At 36.8% G+C, this 19,983-nt stretch overlaps 1 protein-coding gene across 1 annotated transcript in view; it reads right to left on the bottom strand.

Annotated features, from left to right (window-relative positions):
* Positions 1-19,983, bottom strand: part of GFPT1 (glutamine--fructose-6-phosphate transaminase 1) — a 64,626-nt gene that overhangs the window by 22,708 nt on the left and 21,935 nt on the right. The window contains exons 4-11 of the mRNA XM_036262705.1: positions 18,192-18,317; positions 14,490-14,548; positions 13,231-13,365; positions 11,456-11,517; positions 10,719-10,798; positions 6,726-6,831; positions 3,697-3,860; positions 2,663-2,758 (exon numbers count right to left, since the gene is read on the bottom strand). Of these exons, the coding sequence (XP_036118598.1) occupies positions 2,663-2,758; positions 3,697-3,860; positions 6,726-6,831; positions 10,719-10,798; positions 11,456-11,517; positions 13,231-13,365; positions 14,490-14,548; positions 18,192-18,317 (828 nt within the window). The remainder of the gene's footprint in view (positions 1-2,662; positions 2,759-3,696; positions 3,861-6,725; positions 6,832-10,718; positions 10,799-11,455; positions 11,518-13,230; positions 13,366-14,489; positions 14,549-18,191; positions 18,318-19,983) is intronic.

Here is a 19,983-nt window from a genome sequence, read left to right on the forward strand (position 1 = left end):
AAGGGGAAGACTATATCAAAGATAACTCTCCTATAGTCCCTGATACGTTCAATGTTCAATTCATAATTCAGCCTTCAACAAATCTCTCCTGCTGAGAAAGACTCTGATGCTGCTCAGAAAAGAAAAAGATATAAAGACAGTATTTATTCAGAGAAATTATTCCCTATCAATTAGCAGAACTTGTCTGGAGACACTTAATGTTGTACATATGACACACAGATTCAGAAAAAGATCTTTGCACACCTGCTATTATTTCTCAAAAACTAATTCCTAACACGGAGAAACTTAGCCCAAAGCTTATTTTTTTAACTGTTTTATTAAACCAGTCACGATGAAGAAATAGTGTTCCCAATGGAGTACTACGCAGCTGTAAGAAAGAAAGATCTCTTATCCTTTGAGACTACATGGAGGGACCTGGAAAGTATCATCCTAAGTGAAACAAGCCAAACAGAGAAAGACAAGTATCATATGATCTCACTTATTTGTGGAATATAATGAACATAACAGTCTCAGGAATGGGGTAGTCCCAGAGACGTGGAAGTGGGGTACAGACTGACAATCCCCAGAAGAGGGAGTTGTGGGGGAGAGATAAACCACAGAACCTATATGCATGTATACATGAACAGTGGACATGAACAACAAAGCTGGGGACAGGGCAGGGAGGGAGGGGTGGGGGGAATCAGTGGGGGAAAAAGAAGAAACATCTGTAACAAAAATTAATTAAAAAAAAAAAAAAAGAAATAGTGTTCTAAAAACCTAACTTAGCAATGAACAGTTTATGGACATCATATGACCACAGACTGTGGATCTTAAACTCATCTCAGCAAGGTGCACAAAGTCCTGCAACACAAGATCTAGAGAGAATTTCCAGAAGTAAGAGCAGGGTTGCACTTTCACCTCTACCTGAAACACTCAAGAAAGTACAGGTTATCCCATACAGCATCAGACAAACACCTGGAAAAATCTCTGGGGAAGTTCAAACCTTTACTCATTTATAAACTGAGAGAGAAAACCAAGGCTAAGCAGATACATGTAAATTTCCCAGCAAGGGGACCAGGTCTCATTCTTAGAATTCTCAGTGCTCAGGACAATCCCCAGTATACAGCAGGTACCCAACAAAGGTTTGATGAACTGAAAAGAACTTAAATGTTTTTCATAATTTTTAGCCCCAGAAAAATCTCCCTAATAACTCCATAACTGACAATTATATTTAAATGTGACCTTCTAGCCATTTTAAAATATTTTTATAACCACTTTTTCATGTCACATGCCATAAAATTCACCTTTTTGAAGTATACAATCAATGATTTTTAGTACATTTAATTTAAGAACATTTTCATCAACCCCCGAAAAAGATAAAAACAAATCCATTAGTAGTCGCTCTCCATTCCCCTCTCCCTTCAGCTCCCAGCAACCATTAGTTATTATACACTTTTTGCTGTTGTTGTTGTTAATCCTCACCCAAGGATATTTTTCCATTGATTTTTTTAGATGGAATGGAAGGAAGGGAGAGAGAGAGAGAGAGAGAGAGAGAGAGAGAGAGAGAGAGAGATATCAGTGTGAGAGAGAAAATCAGTTGGTTGCCTCCTGCACAACCCCAACTGGGGCCGGGGATCAAACCTGCACCAAGGTACATGCCTTTGACTGGGAATCAAACCTGCAACCCTTCTGTGCACGGGCCAACGCTCTAAATGCTGAGACAAACAGGCCGGGGTTTATTCACTTTTTCTTAATCATGGTAAAATTTACCATTTTAATTCAAACAGAAAATTTACAATTTTAACTATTTTTAAGCATACAATTCAGTGGCATTAAGCACATTCACAATGTTGTGCAACCATCACCACCATCCATTTCCAGAACTTTTTCACCTTCCCAAACTGAAACTCTATACTCCCTATTCCCCCCTCTCCCTAGCTCCTGGTAACCACTGATCTACCTTCTGTCCCTGTGAATGTATCTATTATAGGTACACCTCACATCAGCGGAATAATACACTGAAGGAATTTTTCATCCAAGCCAGGTAACTTAGTAGTTTAGAGCATCATCCTAATATGCCAAAGTTGCAGGTTCAATATCTGGTCAGGGCACATAAAGAAGCCACCAATGAATGCATATACATATAAGTGGAACAATACACTGATGTTTCTCTCTCTCTCCCTCTCTTCCTCCTCCTCTCTCTTTCTCTCCCTCCCTTCTCGCTCTCTAAAATTAATTTTTTTAAAATTAAAACAAAATAGCCCTGGCCGGTTTGGCTCAGCGGTTAGAGCGTCGGCCTGCGGTCCTGAGAGACCCGGGTTCGGTTCCCGCTAAGGGCGCGTACCTTGGTTGCAGTTTGTCCCCGGCCCTGGTCAGTTGTGCGGGTGGCAGCCACTCGATGTGTTCCTTTCACATCGATGTTTCTCTCTCTCTCTCTGTTCCTCTCTCTCCCTCCCACTCTACCTGAACAAAAAATGGAAAAATGTCCTCGGGTGAGGATTAAATAAATAAATAAATAAATAAATAAATAAATAAAATTAAAACAAAATATACTGAAGGATTTTTTTTAAATGACTGGCAGCCATATGTTCTGTAAGGCTATCAAGGACAATGAACTTTCAGGACGTCAATGCCAACCCCCACAGGAGACTCTGAAATAACAAAATAATTAATATGTAATTACCAGTATAGTCATCAAAGTTGACTCTTCCTCTCATTGTGTTTACAACTGACTCTGGCTGCTCAAAAATTTCCTTCTGCATAAATGAACTGAAGTTGCCTAAAGGAATGTAAGTTATATCATTAAAACAAAAATTAACAAGGCAAAGAATAACCAATGGTTACAAAGCTGAAAGTCTATCTCCTTTAACATAATCTTAGTAAATGAAATAAAACAAAAGGTCATGCAATAGAGGACAATGTTCATATATGACTTTTTACCCTATGTGAAGAAAAATGAAAAAGGAGGAAAAATCACATATAATATGGAGTTACAGATAAACAGGGGAGTGGGACAAGCTTAAGCTTTGGTTTCAGATCTAGGTTCAAATCAAGGCTCTATCCTTATTAACTAAGTTACTCTGGGGAAATACCTTAGTCTGCAAAATAAGAACAGCAGCTACTTCATAGCATTTTAATATGGACGCATATAGTAAGGATTTGCCATATAGCAGTTACATTAAGTGTTACTTTTTATTCCTACCTCAATCCCACCAGAAAGCAGAATAAAAACCATAAGCACAATAATTATAATAGATAAGAGCAGCAAACATTACATAGGTTTCATTAAATGTATCCAGGCACTGTACTAGGGCTTTATATATATTAGCTCTCCTAATTCTCAAAAACAACCTTAATGAGGTAGATTCTATTATCCTCATTTTATATATGAGAAAACCGAAGCATGGAGAGAATAAGAAAAAAACAAAGAACAGAACACAAACTATGCTTATAAATTATCTTGAAAACATCAAGTACTATTTAAATATTCAATCTCTTTTTAATGTTAGAAAAAACTATGAATTAGTTTGAAGAACTATTGTAAAACTAGCAGATATTTTCTTCAAAGAATCTTCCCTTTTCCTGGGTCTATCCCTTCACTAATCATTTGGATGGTATCGCTCAGCACTGTGTTTTCAGAGTCCTACACTAGGACAGGAAGTAGAGTGTACCCTTTCCATTAAGGACAGCAAGCTATAATATGACAAAAGCTTTCACCCTTCATGATCTGCTGGAGTTCCATCTGGAGGGTTTGCACAGCTCTTCCAGGGTGATCGCCTGCAGTTCGTTTAATTCGATGGATAGAAAGACGGCCATCTACCACTGCTGCTACATCATCATCTTCAAGAAAGATGACACGATTGGTGTGTTCTATGACAGCACTATAAAACATTCAAGGAGATATTACAGTCAATTATTGAAGATAATTATTACAAAGAAAACTATCATTAGGACACAAAAACCAAATTTAAATACAAACTCTATTATCCTGCAATATCTCTGATAGCTTTCTGGTTATCAATGCCATTCCTCACAGGGGAGTAATGCTGAGGGGTGGACAATCAATAAAAGGATCTCAATGCAGTAACCCAAACCAAATGAAATTAGATCTAAAAGAAAGCATGGTTGTTTCTTCCTCATTCTATTTACCAAATACTCCAATTTTAACTCCTAGCATTTCTCAAATCTTCTATGTCCACCACCACAAAGCAGTTCAAACTATCATCAGCTGTTTGCTAAACTACTACAGCAAACTCCCTAATTTGTCCACCCACATTCCCTCTAATCTCCATCCATTCTCCAATTCTGCCAAAATAGATATTAAAAGGCAACTCTAATCAGGATTTCTACCTCATCCAGCAAACCCCAGCAAATGACATGACGACCTCTCGTCGGCTCTTTGAAAAACAGCAAAATGCATAACTGTGACCCCTACCTCCTCCTCTAGCCTCTCTCCCACCAAACTTCCTCTGTTCCAGCTACACTCCCACCCGTCCCAAACTCTCACAGGCTGATCAATCTGCAGAAAACGAATGTTCTTTCCTTTACCTCTTCACCTAATTAACTCCTAATATCTCCTTAACTCTCATTTCAAGCATCATTCCTTTAAAGAAATTTACCCATGGGCAGGTAAGTCACCCTGTTACAAGCATTCTATAGCTCTTGTCAGAGGTGGAATTCTACACTTGTGTGACTATTGATTAAAATTTATCTCCTCCTTGCCCTGACTGGTTTGGCTGAGTGGGTTTGAGTGTTGGCCCATGGACCAAAGAGTCGTGGGTTCAATTCCCAGTCAAGGGCACGTACTTCAGTTGCAGGTTCGATCCCCACCCAGGTCGGGGTCATGTGGGAGGTAACCAATCAGTGTGTTTCTCTCTCATCAATGTTTCTCTCTCTTTCTCTTTCTCCCTCCTCTCCCTTCCTCCCACTCTATCTGGGAATCAATGGAAAAATATCCTCAAATGAGGATTAAAAAAAATTTATCTTTTCCATTAAGACAGTGGTTCTCAACCTTCCTAATGCCACAACCCTTTAATATAGTTCCTCATGTGCGGTGACCCCCAACCATAAAATTACTTTCATTGCTACTTCATAACTGTAATTTTGCTACTGTTATGTCTTAGGTGACCCCTATGAAAGGGTCATTCAACCCCCAAAGGGTTGTAATCCACAGGTTGAGAACTGCTGCATTAAGAGCTCCTTAATGTACATGCTTTGCCAGTGTTCAGTAAAAATGTACAAGTGAATGAATAAAAAAAAGGCTGAGCCCTGGCCGGTTTGGCTCAGCGGTTAGAGCGTCGGCCTGCGGTCCAGAGAGACCCGGGTTCGGTTCCCGCTAAGGGCACGTACCTCGGTTGCAGTTTGTCCCCGGCCCTGGTTGGTCGTGCGGGTGGCAGCCACTCGATGTGTCCCTTCACGTCGATGTTTCTCTCTCTCTCTCCCTTCCTCTCTCTCCCTCCCACTCTATCTGTACAAAAAATGGAAAAATATCCTCAGGTGAGGATAAAAAAAAAAAAAAAAAAAGGCTGAGATGTTTCTGCAACTTCTTTAAGCCATAACTGTCAACTCTGTAACATACCTACTTAATAACAGCAACGATACATCTTAGCACTGACTATACACCTGTAAAAATCAGAACACATTAAAGCTTGTGTTCCCACTGAGATAATAAATTCCCTGCAGTCCTAAACTGCATCATTTTTTTCATTTTTAGATCCCCTTACTTACAGGCACAATGAATGACTCAAATACTTGTCAGCAATTTGAATGATTCCATTTTATCCCATTATTAGTAGTATTTCATTCATAAACACATTTAAGCATCCCACTGCATTTTTCTCTCAGAATCTCTTAGTCTAGTACTATTTCCTTTGTAAAAGTGATTATGTTGCCAATTACTTCGGAATTGAAAAGATAAGTGTCTACGTTAGACTGAAAGTACAACAATTTAATGACTTCACTATAATAGGTAGAATACTAACTATTCTACTTTCTGATCTAAAATCTCTCTTCCCACCATGGCCAGGTAGCTCAGTTAGTTAGACTGTCATCCCAATACACCAAGGTTGCTGGTTCAGTCCCTTGTCAGGGCATATACAAGATACAACCGATGAATGTATAAATAAATGGAACAACAAATCAAAGTTTCTCTACCACCCCCCCTAAAATCAATAAATAAAATTTAAAAAATAAAAATAAAAATTAGCCCAGCCAGGGTGGCTCAGTTCGTTGGGCAATGCACCATGCACCAAGAGGTTGGTGGTTTGTTCCCAATCAGGGCACATGTCCAGGTTGCAGGCTCGATCCCAGTAGGGGGTATGCAGGAGGCGGCAATTCATGTTTCTCTCTCATCAATGTTTCTATTTCTCCCTCTCCCTTCTTTCGCTAAAAACCAATAAAAACTATTTAAAAATAAATAATTTTTTTTTTTTTTAATCTCTCCTCCCTCCAAAACCTAGATAATAGATAAGGCTCCTAAAAGGAGAGGAAAAAAATATAAGAGCTCAAAGTAAATCACTGGAACAAGTCTCAAGGACTATTATCTGTTCTTTACTGACCTATGTGCTTTTAATTGAGAGAAAAGGTGTTCTTAGAACCCCATCTCCAAAAAATGGTCACTTTCACTTTCTTAATTAACAAAGTTCTCATATACAGCATGACCAGATTTATACAAAATGACTTTCTGGTTTCCTATAGCATGACAAGCTTTACTAAATATTCTCTTTGAATCAACTAAGGAAGCTCACCTTGCATCAGAAGCAAAGTAATACTCCACTGCTTTTTCTTCAACAGGGAAAAGGCAAGTTGTGCTGTCCACACGAGAGAGATTGCAGCTTCCTTTCTTATCTTTGCCTAGAACACAGAGTTAATAGAATCGGCAAACATGTCGAAAACCACGGCTACTATATAAATATACATAATTTTCTACAAAATCAACACAAAACCATAGCAACACAAAATAATTTCAGCAATTTTTAAATGCTGAAAAAAAAACGGTAGAGCACCTATTTCCATGCAATTAGCCAAGAAGAACAGACAAAACATGTAGAGTGAAATAGCAACTATCAAAGAGAGCATGACAGATAATAGTGCTATGTTATATTTTTTAAATAATATTTCTTTTCTAGGTAAAAAGCAAATTAATTCATTAATAGCACTCTTTTAGTAAAATGTATGTGTAGCCTAATCTTAATGGAATACATGTAAGTTTGTGTACCTAAACTTATCATAAAATTGTATTTAAAATATCAAAATTGTGCAATGAAAAATAAAATGAAGACTGGTAGCATAGTAATTTTTATTATCTTATAACAAAATATCTCTAGATTTTCATAGTAAATTGGAATAATAAATCAAGATGTATACAGTTTCCAATTACTGTAATTTAAAAACAAAACAAAGATACTTAAAACTCTCTAATAAGGAATGAAAATATTATAAACCCAGAACCTCTTCTTTCTTAAACCTGAGTTTTCTAACATTTGTTTTAAGTCGATATAAGTATGGTCCTTTTGCAATGATAATATTCTCTTAATCCTAGCATTTTAGAATTCTGGTATCTCTACTTAAATCATCAAGTAATTGATGAAGTTTTTTTTTTTTTCCTTTTTGCTCATTCACAACTAAAGTCAAAACTGGAAAGCATACTGAAATTTGACGAGTAAGCAAATTTTTTTAAATCTATTAATTGAAGACTATACAAAGGTCATAGAGACAAAGAGCACCTTTCACCTAGATCAGAACATAGTAGACCTTATAACCTACAGACAATAGCCAGAGAATATCATAAATACACTTGTAAAAACTTATATTGTGTTAATACTCTAAAATGCATGTCTATAAAGACTTGGAAATAATTATTCTTAGAAACACACATCCAAAGTTCTCGACAATGCATGATTATTTAGTAAGGTTTAGACATGAAAACAAAATAGCTCTTCCCATCCAAATTCAACAGCAGAAAAGATACCACACTTTAAAAAATAAATACTAGGTAACATCCTAGAAAAGATGATACTTGAGAAAGACAAGACATGTCAGTGTTTGCCAGGGGCTGGACATGGGGACAAGAGTTGATAAAAAGTAGCAGCTGGAGGAAACTTTCTGGGGGATAGAATTTTTCTGTATCTTGACTGTGGTGGTGGTTACACACCTGTTTGCATTTGACAGAACTCAGAAAATTTTACATGAAAAAGAAGGAACTTCATTGTATATAAAAAAAGTGAATCAAAAAAATAGTGCCCTGGCCAGTTTGGCTCAGCAGTTAGAGCGTCAGCCCACAGACCACAGAGTCGCAGGTTCGATTCCGGTCAAGGGCACGTACCTCGGTTGCAGTTCATCCCTGGCCCTTAAAGGGGTTGTGCGGCAGGCAACCAGTCAATGTGTCTCTCTCACGTTGATGTTTCCTTCTCTCTACCTCTCTCCCCCTCCCTCCCACTCTATTTGAAGATAAATGAAAAAAGTATCCTCGGTGAGGATTAAAAAAAAAATAGGTAGAAGCCCCGGCCAGTGTGGCTCAGTGGTTGAACATCAACCCATGCACCAAGAGGTCACCAGTTCGATTCCAGTCAGGGCACGTGCCCAGGTCGTGGGCCCGATCCCCAGTGAGGCATGCAGGAGGCGGCCAATTGATGTTTTTTCTCATCGATGTTTCTATCTCTCTCTCCCTCTCCATTCCTCTCTCTCTAAAATCAGTAAAGAAATTTTTTTTTTTTTTTTTTACATAGGTAGAAGGCCTGGCCGGTATGGCTCAGTGGCTGACCATCGATCAACCTATGCACCAAGAGGTTACTGGTTTGATTCCCAGTCAGGGTACATGCCCAGATTGTGGGCCTGATCCCCAGTGGGGGGCACACAGGAGGCAACCAATACATGTTCTCTCTCATCGATATTTCTGTCTCTCCCTCTCCCTTTCTCTCTCTCTAAAATTGATAAAGAAAAAAAATTTAAAAATAGGTAGAAGGATAGCCCAGCATCTAAATTTTTTAAATAAACACAATCAGCTTTGGTTATAAAATGCACAAGGTTGAGTTTCACTATATTCTTTCTCCAAATATTGGTTATTTCATTCTTCAAGTAACAAGGTATCTTTAATTACAATATTTAGAAGAAGTTGAGGTATCATTGCTAATTTAAATGAAAAAAACATTACTACCTGACATATATATGACTCTTAAAATCTATAAAATGTCTTTCTATATTGTCTTATTTTATTTAGTATAATACTACTATTATCATCATCCCACTTGATTTGGTCACCTGGAAAAAAAGTAGTTAAAGCCTGAAAGCCAGTTCAGGTTCTCCCCTTTACACAGCCTTTTCAATAAGAGGTCATACTTCTTTTTTTATTGTTGACAGTATTACAGATGTCTCCATTTTCTCCCTTTCTGCACCCCCCCTACCAACCCCCCCCCCCAAGAGACCATTCTTTTTTAATTAAACTCTGTTAAGCTGCACACTCTCTACCTACTAGAAGAGATGAGGGGTTACTAAAACACAAACCCTGATCTCAAAAAGATAAATTTTTGTCTCTAATAAATTTTTCCTCCAACTTCTTAAGACCTTAGCTAATGTTTTTCTACTGTTTCTAAAAGCAGCTTAAAGCAATGTACACAGTAACATAAAGGTAATGTATAAACAGCAGAATTATTAACAGAAGAAATCTGGAACTCTGGATCCAAAATCTGTATTCTCACTGGTAGACAGTTTTTCTTCTGAAAAGGGAGGGCGGGGGATGAGGAAGAAATTCCAACATCTCAGAACTGAAGGTTAAGAAAGTAATTTTCTGTACAGATAAAATAGTGAAAGCAGTCACAATCTAAAGATGAATAGGTTTAGAGTACTTTGTTAAATTATTTTCAAGAAACCAAGAATTATACATTAATAATATGGTTCCAATTTCCTGAATTTACTTTTAATAATAAGTAATTGGAAACAGCACATATTTTTCTTGGTCTAATTATACCAATAAAATGTTCCAGAGTTTGTATAGCTGAAAGTCCTATAAAAAATTCAAACATAAATTTAAAAAAAAGAACAATTCCAAATTCAAACAAAGCCAATCAAGATATTGAATGTAAATCTAAAAGTAAAATGTCATGCATAAAATAAAAACCATTAAAACCAACTATGTCAGTAAAAACTTAGGCAGAATTATTCAAACTATCATTGAGTCCAATCTATAATAGTCTAGCACACAATACTCTTCTCCTCATCTTAGCATCTTACTTATAACAATGGATCCTAGGAAAAACACTATTTTTCAAATCTCAGAGACTTTAAAGAAATTACTAAAAGCAGTTTTCTAAATGCCAAAAGCAGACAGACAAAATATTCTCTGCAAATTAGAAAAATGTAAAACTATGTTTCCCCATGAAATAAGCACATTTTTAGAGGCCCAGCACATTCATTCACTCCAAGAACAAAGAATTAGTAAAGAATGAACAAAAGAGGATAAGATTCTTCCTCATCCATGCAGTGCATTTCCCACCTCTTTCTCCCTGTGATCCCCACCGTGTGAATTTTGGTCCAATCTGAGTCCTAGCTATGGATATACAACAGAAAAAATTCTACTTGTCAGAGAAATCACAAAACAAATACTTTTCATGTCTAGACAGAACTGTATATGAGTGGACCTGACCAAAGAGGCATTTATTTCAATTTAAGGAAAAAAATCCTTTATATCTACTGCATTCAATGTATACGTTTTTCCCATGGCATGATGTAGGAATAGTTTTTACCTGTTCTATAGAGTATTGGAATGTGATCAGTAGAGAGTTTATGTTCACTTCGTACACCAATCAACAGAGGACTACCTCGTCTGTTAGTACAAAATGAAACAGAATGAATTATTTTTACAAATAATACATTAGTATTACATTAATGATATAAATTTAAATGTGATGACAGAACAGTCTTCAAATAAAGTTTAAATTCTCTTTCTAAGTTTAACTTCAGACATAACAAAGGAATGATATAAAATTTTTTTTAAAAAATTCAATAATAGCCTGGTCGGTATGACTCAGTGGACTGAGTGTCATCCCATGGACTGAGAGGTCCTGGTTTGATTCCTGGTCAGGGCACATGCCTAGGTTGTAGGCTCGATCCCCAGTAGGGAGCATACAGGAGGCAGCCAATTTATGTTTCTCTCTCACATCGACGTTTCTATCTCTCTCTCCCTTCTTCTCTCTCTAAAAAATCAATAAAAACATTTTTTTTTATTTCAAATTAATATTCAATAACAGAGGTAGGCAAACTATGACCCACAGGGCAGGTTCATCTATGTTTACTTGAACACAGCCATGCCCATTTTTTTACATATTTTCTACAACAGCTTTCACACTACAAGAGCAAAACTGAATAGCTGCTACAGAGGACATTATAGTGAAGGGTCATTTACAGTGAACAGAGAATAAACTTATAATTCAAAAGTTTCAAAATACTTATAATTATTAGGCATTAGTAAATTCATATATACCTTGTGCCAACTGCTTGGCCAGGAAAATGAACACTTTTAAATACAAGTGCAAAAGCACCTTCCTACAGAGAGAAAAAAAAAATGGGTTAGCAATACATATGATAATCAGTTATCAAATGTGAAATGTCTAAAACATACTGGCTTTATCACAGAAATTTTTTATTTACACCACTGTTCTTTTATTTACACAACTGTTGCTCTAATGTATAAGCAAGTCTAAATTTTAGGTAGACACTTCCTCCTGAGCTTTGGTGTATCCAAGACCCACTTTTTAATCAAGACTACCCTTCGGATACATTCAATAGGTAATAGCTCCAAAACATACCATTTTAAAAGTCACCTCTGAACATACATTTCTCAATAAATACATCATTATCTCCCATACTATACATTAGTAAAGAGAGGATAGCAAGTTCATTAGTAAAGGAAAAGATCCCAAGTTCAATATCCAAAACCAATTCTCTGGTCCAGTAATTTTATACCACTGTTAAATTACACTCTTTTTTACCTTAATATTGGAGATGCACACCATACCACCCCCTCTACCCAACCTCCTCATGGACAGGGCCTAACGAAATCAAGAATGAATAAAGAAGGAACATGAGGTAGGAGAGGAAAGAAACCACCACAAACACAAACCAGGTTATACAAAGAGTAGAAACAAAGAAAGGCTGGCAAGGCACACTCCTCTGCCTTGAGTCAAGGGAAGGAACAGACCTCTATTTTCTCCATCTTCCTGTCTCCTTTAGTGTAGACATCAGAAGATTGGGTGGAGGTGGGAGGTGAGGGTTGGATCTTCATTGAGAAGGGCTTTTAAATGGGAAAGCTAGAGTTACGAGAGGGAACGGGGGTGGAAATCACTATGTGTATGAACTCTTGTGGATCTTTAATCTTTAATTAGGGCAACTGGGATGGGATCAAAAAGAATACCACTTTTCTCTTTGACTGGGAAATAGTTTTCTATAGCCAAGGAAAAGTTTCCACAAGGAAAAAGAAGGAGTTGACTATACTGACTCAGAGACATGCACATTACCGCAGAATAAAGAGTGTACATTTCACTGAAGCTACCTTCATGCTAAGTTACAGACAGGGAAGAACACTAGAGTGAGTAGGAAGCAAGAAAGTGATGAGTCCCCAACTGTGTGTATTATATGCATGTTTGTGTGGCATGTACGAGTTTGTGTGTGTATGAATGCATAGTTTTTAGACAAATTGTTTGATTTTACCTTACTTTTAATTCCCATGACACTAAGCTATAGTGAAAGAAGTAGAATTTTAAATGTGTGTGGGAAAGGAAGGGTCGTCAGTCATACAACAATTTCTCAAAATTATTCAAGTTGAAAAGTTATATATATGGAAAATAAAAGCCAAAAATATTTAAAAATAATTCATAGTTCCTACTCCTCAAACTTAATTTTAAGATCTTATTATGATTAATGTTGGTAATAATTATCTTTAAAAGTGTGGTTTAAAGACTGTTAGTTAACCAGCATGGAGGGAGGTTGGGGGTCTACATGAAATAGGTAAAGGGATTAAGAAGTACAAATTGATAGTTACAAAATAGTCCCAGGAATGTAAAGTAGAGATAGGGAATATAGTCAGTAATATTGTAATAACTATGTATGGTGCCAGGTGGGTACTGGAAATATCAGAGGAAACACTTTGTAAAGTACATGATTATCTAACCACTATGCTGTACACCTGAAATTAATACCCAATAATGAGTATAAACAGTAATTGAAAACTAAAATGTTTTTAAAAGTGTAGTTTAATACCAATTGTTGGATAACTCTCTCCACCAAGGTAGTAAAACTGATATCTTGACTTTCTCGATTGTCATACATGTACTTAACAAGCTTGGCAATTGTTTCTGTGTCTGTTTCAGATTCAAAGTCATAGCCTTTACTTTCCTGTAATTAGAAAGAAAATCAACACATTTAAGAAAGTATTCATTATATCCAAATCTTATCTACAGAATTTCTTCAAAAATCTCACTAAGCAATTTCTAATCTTTTTTTTAAATACGTTTTTATTGACTTTTTTAGAGACAGAAGGGATAAATAGAAACATCCATGTGACAGAGATACATCAATCGGCTGCCTCCTGCACACGCCCTACAGGCAACCAAGGCATGTGCCCTGAGCCAGAATAGAACTGGGAAGTCTAAGTCCGTGGGACAATGCTCAATCCACTAAGCCACACAAGCCGGGCTCTAATCTTTTTTTAACCACTGTACCTCAATACCCACTGATCAAATTTAATATCACCATCTAATTACAGTGAGCCCAAAACAGTGAGGTATTCTGTGTAACTGAGCATACAATTATAATTACATAAATCTATATTAAATAAATTTTAAATAATTAAAATATAATAAAATATATAATATAAAACACTAATTCTATAATTAATATAATTCTTTATTAATATTTTACTATCAAATAGTATAGCCATTAGATATATGTGGCTACTTAAATTTAAATGAAATAATTTCAAATTTAGTTCCTCACTCATACTAGCTCAATAGCCACATGTGGACAGTGGCTACTATATTTGACACTCTGGAAGGTTTAGACACAGATATGGAAGGTTTCCATCACTACAGGAAGTTCAGCTGGACAGACCTGAGAAGCCACTATGAAGGTTATCATCATGATCACTACTATATAGGGATATAGCTATGTAGGGCACAGAACCTTCATTTAATCTGCTCTGATTCTTCTTACATATCCTAGAAGGTTTTAAAAATGACAAAATCTCTCATAATGCAATAGACATACCCCCAAAATTCCAATTTCATTTGTACTTCTGGGTCATTCATAACAAAGCCAAATTGTTTCCTTTTCATATAAGGAACAAAAATGTTCCACTATCAACAAAGAAAAGTCCAATAAACCACCATACCCTTGGAATTGTCTTACAAATCACTTGATCACACCTACACAGTATTTATTGCACAACTCAACAAACAACCTCACTGTTCTCGTTAAAAGTACTGTCAAAGACTGGTACCTTTCTAGGTCACTTTACTTACCAAAAACTTTTTCAAGTCTTTGTAGTTGGTGATGATTCCATTGTGAATAACAATAAATTCTAAAAGAGATAAAGATATTAATGACCAAAAATTACAGATCTAGTAAACATTATAAATACCCATTACTATTAACAGATATTTCTCAAATCAAAAAATGTGTCATGTATACTTTAAGGTGTAATCAAGTATTATCTACTTTTCATTACCAGATTATCCTCAGGTAGATCAGCAGCACAGTTTATGTGGCTTTAGTGGAAGTACACAGTGCCAGGGTAATAGTGGGGAATAAACTGGGGGTTAGAGTCATCAATTTTGGTTGTGGCTAAAATACTAACAAAATGTCAACATGTGAAAGGAGCAAGTTCCCCGGGTCTATGTCCTCATTTGCAAATTGAGAAGTAAATAACTATTATTCTCACTTCTTTTTTCATCCATTCTTATGCACAGAACATTCCTAAGATTAAAGAGAACCCTTTCAGCCCTGGCCAGTTTTGCTCAGTGGTTAGAGTGTAGGCCTGCAGTCCAGAGAGACCTGGGTTCAGTTCCCACTAACGGCACATATCTCGGTTGCAGTTTGTCCCCGACCCTGGTTGGGTCATGCAGGAGGCAGCCACTCAATGTGTCCCTTTCACGTCAATGTTTCTCTCTCTCTCTTCCTCTCCCTCCCACTCTATCTGAACAAAACAAAAAAAAATGTCCTCGGGTGAAGATAAAAAAAAAAGAGAGAACCATTTCAAACTAATGCAATTATCTGATTTATACCAAATGAGTTTAAGAACTAAAGTTAAATGAGTTAATAAAAAAAAACATTATTCAGTTCTATAATTAAATGTATTTTTCTGAGGTTCAGACAATTCCTAAAATGATAAGTGTTAAAACAGAATTCCAACATCAAATACATGATAGTGGAATAAATTTCATCTTTTTTTATTAAATAACTCTGAAAAATATAAAAATCAAGAGTTGACAATATTATGATTTATATCTACTGACAGTGTACATAAAGAATACCAATATGAATTTATTATTTAAAGTTTATGTAAGTGAGGAGAGTAGTTACCACTAAATTCAATTTTATATTAAATTATAAAAATGTTTTTAAAATACTTAACAATCTGACATTTTGACCTGACATTAAATGAGCTTAGACTAAATGCATTACGAATCAAATAATAAATATAACCATTTTCACTAGATTTTTAAGAAAGTAAAGATGATACCACAAAATATTACTACAAAAAAAACCTTTAATGCTAGAACAAAGAGAATCATAAATAGCTAATAGCGAACATAAACCCTGGTGGGGCTGTGCAGGAGGCAACTAATCAATGTGTCTCTCTCACATCAATGTTGCTCTCTCCATTCCTCCCTCCATTCCACTCTATCTAAAAATCAATAAAAAAAATCCTCAGGTCAGAATCAATCAATCAATCTATCAATAATAAAACCCCTAAAGAAAATATCTTAACAATGATCATGAATGACTGCTAACAACACAAAGAAAAACATCCAATATTATGACAAGAAAAAATTCTCATATGTCCTAAATTAAATTACAGCAAGCCAAAGGGTAGGAAGAAGAGGCAGGGAGAGTTAATCAGTTAACAGAAACAGGAGCAAAAACAAACAAAAGACTGCTCACATTCCTTATTGTATGTTGAAACTTTGAATCAACTTTTAGGTTGCTATTTCAGCTCTAATCTAGAGAGAATAGCCAACCCCAGGCAATACTGCATCCTGCTTACCCATGAACTTTCCAAGCTGTTGACCACAACCAACACAAAAGTAACAAACCCTTCTTCCTTACTTACACACCTATCCTAGAACTAGCCCTCTTCACGTGCATATTCCCACCCCCTTAATTATAGCCAGTGTAAATTCTTTCAAAATAATGTACAGCTGCCCTGGCCGGTTTGGCTCAGCGGTTGGAGCGTCCGCCTGCGGTCCGGAGAGACCTGGGTTCGGTTCCCACTAAGGGCACGTACCTCGGTTGCAGTTTGTCCCCGGCCCTGGTTGGTCGTGCGGGTGGCAGCCACTCGATGTGTCCCTTTCACATCGATGTTCCCCTCTCTCTCTCTTCCTCTCTCTCCCTCCCACTCTGTCTGTACAAAAAAGTGGAAGAATGTCCTCGGGTGAGGATAAAAAAAAAATAACGTACAGCTTTCTTCCCTAAACTCACTGTATAAAGGAGCCCCATCGATCCCAGTATGGTGGACATATTTGTCTTCCCAAATAGCTGCTGGTGGTTTAAATTGTATGTCTCAACCTTAGCAGATTTGGCTCAGTGGTTAGTGTCAGCCTGAGGACCAGGGAGTCACAGGTTGAATTCAGGGCAAGGGCACAAACCTCGGTTGTGATTTGATCCCAGGGCCCTGGCTGGGGTCATGTGGGAAGCAACTGGTCAATGTGTCTCTCTCACATCAATGTTTCTCTCTCTCCCCCCCAGCGCCCCTCCACTCTATCTGAAAGTCAATGGAAAAATATCCTTGGGTGAGGATTAAAAAAATAATGATAATGATAATAATAATAATAATAAATAAATTGATGGTCCCAGAAACTGGTCCTTTTTCTGACTAGTATGTGACTCAATAAACCCTTTCTTTCAGAAAAACTTTTCTACCTCGAAAGTTACTGTTTAACAATTATATACCTCCAGTTGTAAACAAACACTATATCAATTTATAATAAATAGAACAGACAGAGAAACATGTTAAATGACCCATGGGATGCATACAATTAACATGATCTAAACCGTAGAAAACTCTATAGGACAAACAACAGAGTAAACTGCAAAGGAAAAGGAGAGAAAGGGAGAAGTCTCTTGAGACATATCAATCTACTAAGTCCTTACTTTTTAGAGATATACACTTAAATATTTACAAATTAAATACTATCGCCCTGCTGGTGTGGCTCAGTGGTTGAGTGTCAATCCATGCACCAAGAGGTCGCTGGTTCGATTCCCAGTCAGGGCACATGCCCAGGTTGTGGGCCCAATACCCAGAGGGGGGCATGCAGGAAGTGGCCAACTGATGTTCTCTTTCATCGATGTTTCTGTCTCTCCCGCTCCCTTCCTCTCTCTCTAAAACATCAATAAAGAAAAAAAATTTTTAAAAATCTCTCTTGAGCCCTGGCCAGTTTGGCTCAGCGGTTAGAGCGTCTGCCTGCGGTCCGGAGAGACCCGGGTTCGGTTCCCGCTAAGGGCACGTACTTCGGTTGCAGTTTGTCCCCGGCCCTGGTTGGTCGTGTGGGTGGCAGCCACTCGATGTGTCCCTTCACGTCGATGTTTCTCTCTCTCTCTCTCCCTTCCTCTCTCTCCCTCCCACTCTATCTGTACAAAAAAATGGAAAAATATCCTTGGGTGAGGATTAAAAAAAAAAAAAAAAAATCTCTCTTGAAAGTATTCTTCTTTAAAAAAATAAGAACAAATTAAATGTTATGATTTCTAGCTACCTGTGATATATCTATCTATATGATAATCTATTAGCTTCCAAAATAAGCTGGGTGGGGGTATAGATAAACATAACTGATCATGTATTGATAAATGTTGAGGCTGGGTAATGGATGCATCAGGTTCTGTATATACTCTCTATATAAATATGTTTGAAATTTTCCAAATTAAAATAATGAAAACATAGAGCTTCCACTCTATTCCCATTATTGACCCTCTACAATCATTCCAAAGCATGTACAGTATGTCCATACCATTATTTTTATCAGAGCGCTGGGGATGGCTATTGACAGGGCTGGGTTCACCATGTGTTGCCCAACGGGTATGGGCTATTCCAAGATGTACATCAAATTCTATATCCAAATCCATATCCTGTTGTTCTAAAGATAAAATGAAAAATTCTAATATTAAACCATGCTATAGAGATCATGCTAAATTTAAATATAATTATCACAGTGCTGCTCACCAGAAATATACAATTATTAAAACTGAAGATCAGGCATACTCAAAATAGTAATTAAAATATTTGGAAGAGTTAATGCAGAGTGCAGCTGAAATATTTAGGGCAAATGGTTCCAATAACAACCAAAAACTGTATTCAAAGAGATAAGGCACCCTGGTTGGTGTGGCTCAATTGGCTGGAGTGGTGGTGGGTTTAATTCCCAGTCAAGGCACGAGCGGGAGGCAACCAATCAATGTTTCTTTCTCTTTCTCTCTCTCTCTCTCTCTCTCTCTCTCTCTCTCTCTCTCTCTCTCTGTCATATCAATAAAAGAAAAAGCACATGTGATAATGTTAACAATTGGTAAGGTTAGATGAAATATATGGGTGTTTAATATACTATTCTTTCTATGTTTTTGGAGGTCTGAAAATTTTCACATTCTAGAGTTAAGGACAAAGAGAGTTAATGTAAGCTTTTAAATCTATATTTAATCCTTGCTTTGAAAAAATCAGTATTGTTTTCATTAGACATGTAAAAATAAATTCATTTTCTCATTGCCACACAACCTTATGACTATAATTTCTTTGCTCTCCAAACATATCTCACAATATAAACTGCAATTATGGAGAGCTTCCAAAATCAAAGAATAGATCCTTGTAAACAGAGTAACACTATGAAAATATGGGGTTGTAGACTGATGCTCCTTGATCTTAAGAATTACTTACTAGTAATGCCCTCCTTCTAATTTCCTAAATATAAAATTCATTTAGTTAAAATAAAATTTACCAGATAACAAAGCTTATCATAACACACATAGTAAAATCCATCATCCTTAAGACCCTGCATGACCTAGCCCTCAGCCACCTCTCTAGCTTCATCTCCCACTTCTCTCTGCCTCACTTACTGTGCCCTAGCCCCACTTTCACCCACAAATAGGCCAAGCCCACACGGGGTCTTTGCACTTGGTGTTCCCTCTGCCTAGAATTCCCTCTTTTGGACAATCACATGATCTCTGCTCAAATGTCACCTCTACTATTCTTTTTGTTCATAGCACTAATCACTACCTAACATTATATATTTGTTTGTTGTCTGGCTATCTCATTAAACAGTAAGTTTCATCATGGCACGGGGTTTTGCCTATCTTGTTCTGTTTTGTTCTCAGGGCCTAGAATGATGGTTGGTATATAATAGATACTCAATAAACATTTATTTTTTTATTGAAATCCTCACAATACTCTGTGAGGAGGGGTACTGTTGTCTCCATTTTACAGATAAAGAAACTCAGGCTCAAAGAGACCACAGAATCTGCCTGCCATGGGTCATATGAATAGTAAGTAGAGATAGGATTTCAATCCAAATCTGGTTGACTCCAGAACCTAAGATTAAAACGACAATGGTAAACTCCACTGCACTATTTATTACATTTATGACATGTTGTCAACCTGGCTTCCATCAGAATCTGAGTTCTACAAAAGCAGCAGCTTATTATCTTTGAACCATAAGCACGAAGAGCTAAATAGGGCAGACACTCACATCTTTATTGGATGGCTCCATCAATAAAAAGATATAATCATCAATGTATTCTTTCCTGGCTTACCAGTGTTCT

Source organism: Molossus molossus, unplaced genomic scaffold, assembly GCF_014108415.1.
Source record: "Molossus molossus isolate mMolMol1 unplaced genomic scaffold, mMolMol1.p scaffold_m16_p_15, whole genome shotgun sequence".
NCBI lineage: Eukaryota > Metazoa > Chordata > Mammalia > Chiroptera > Molossidae > Molossus > Molossus molossus.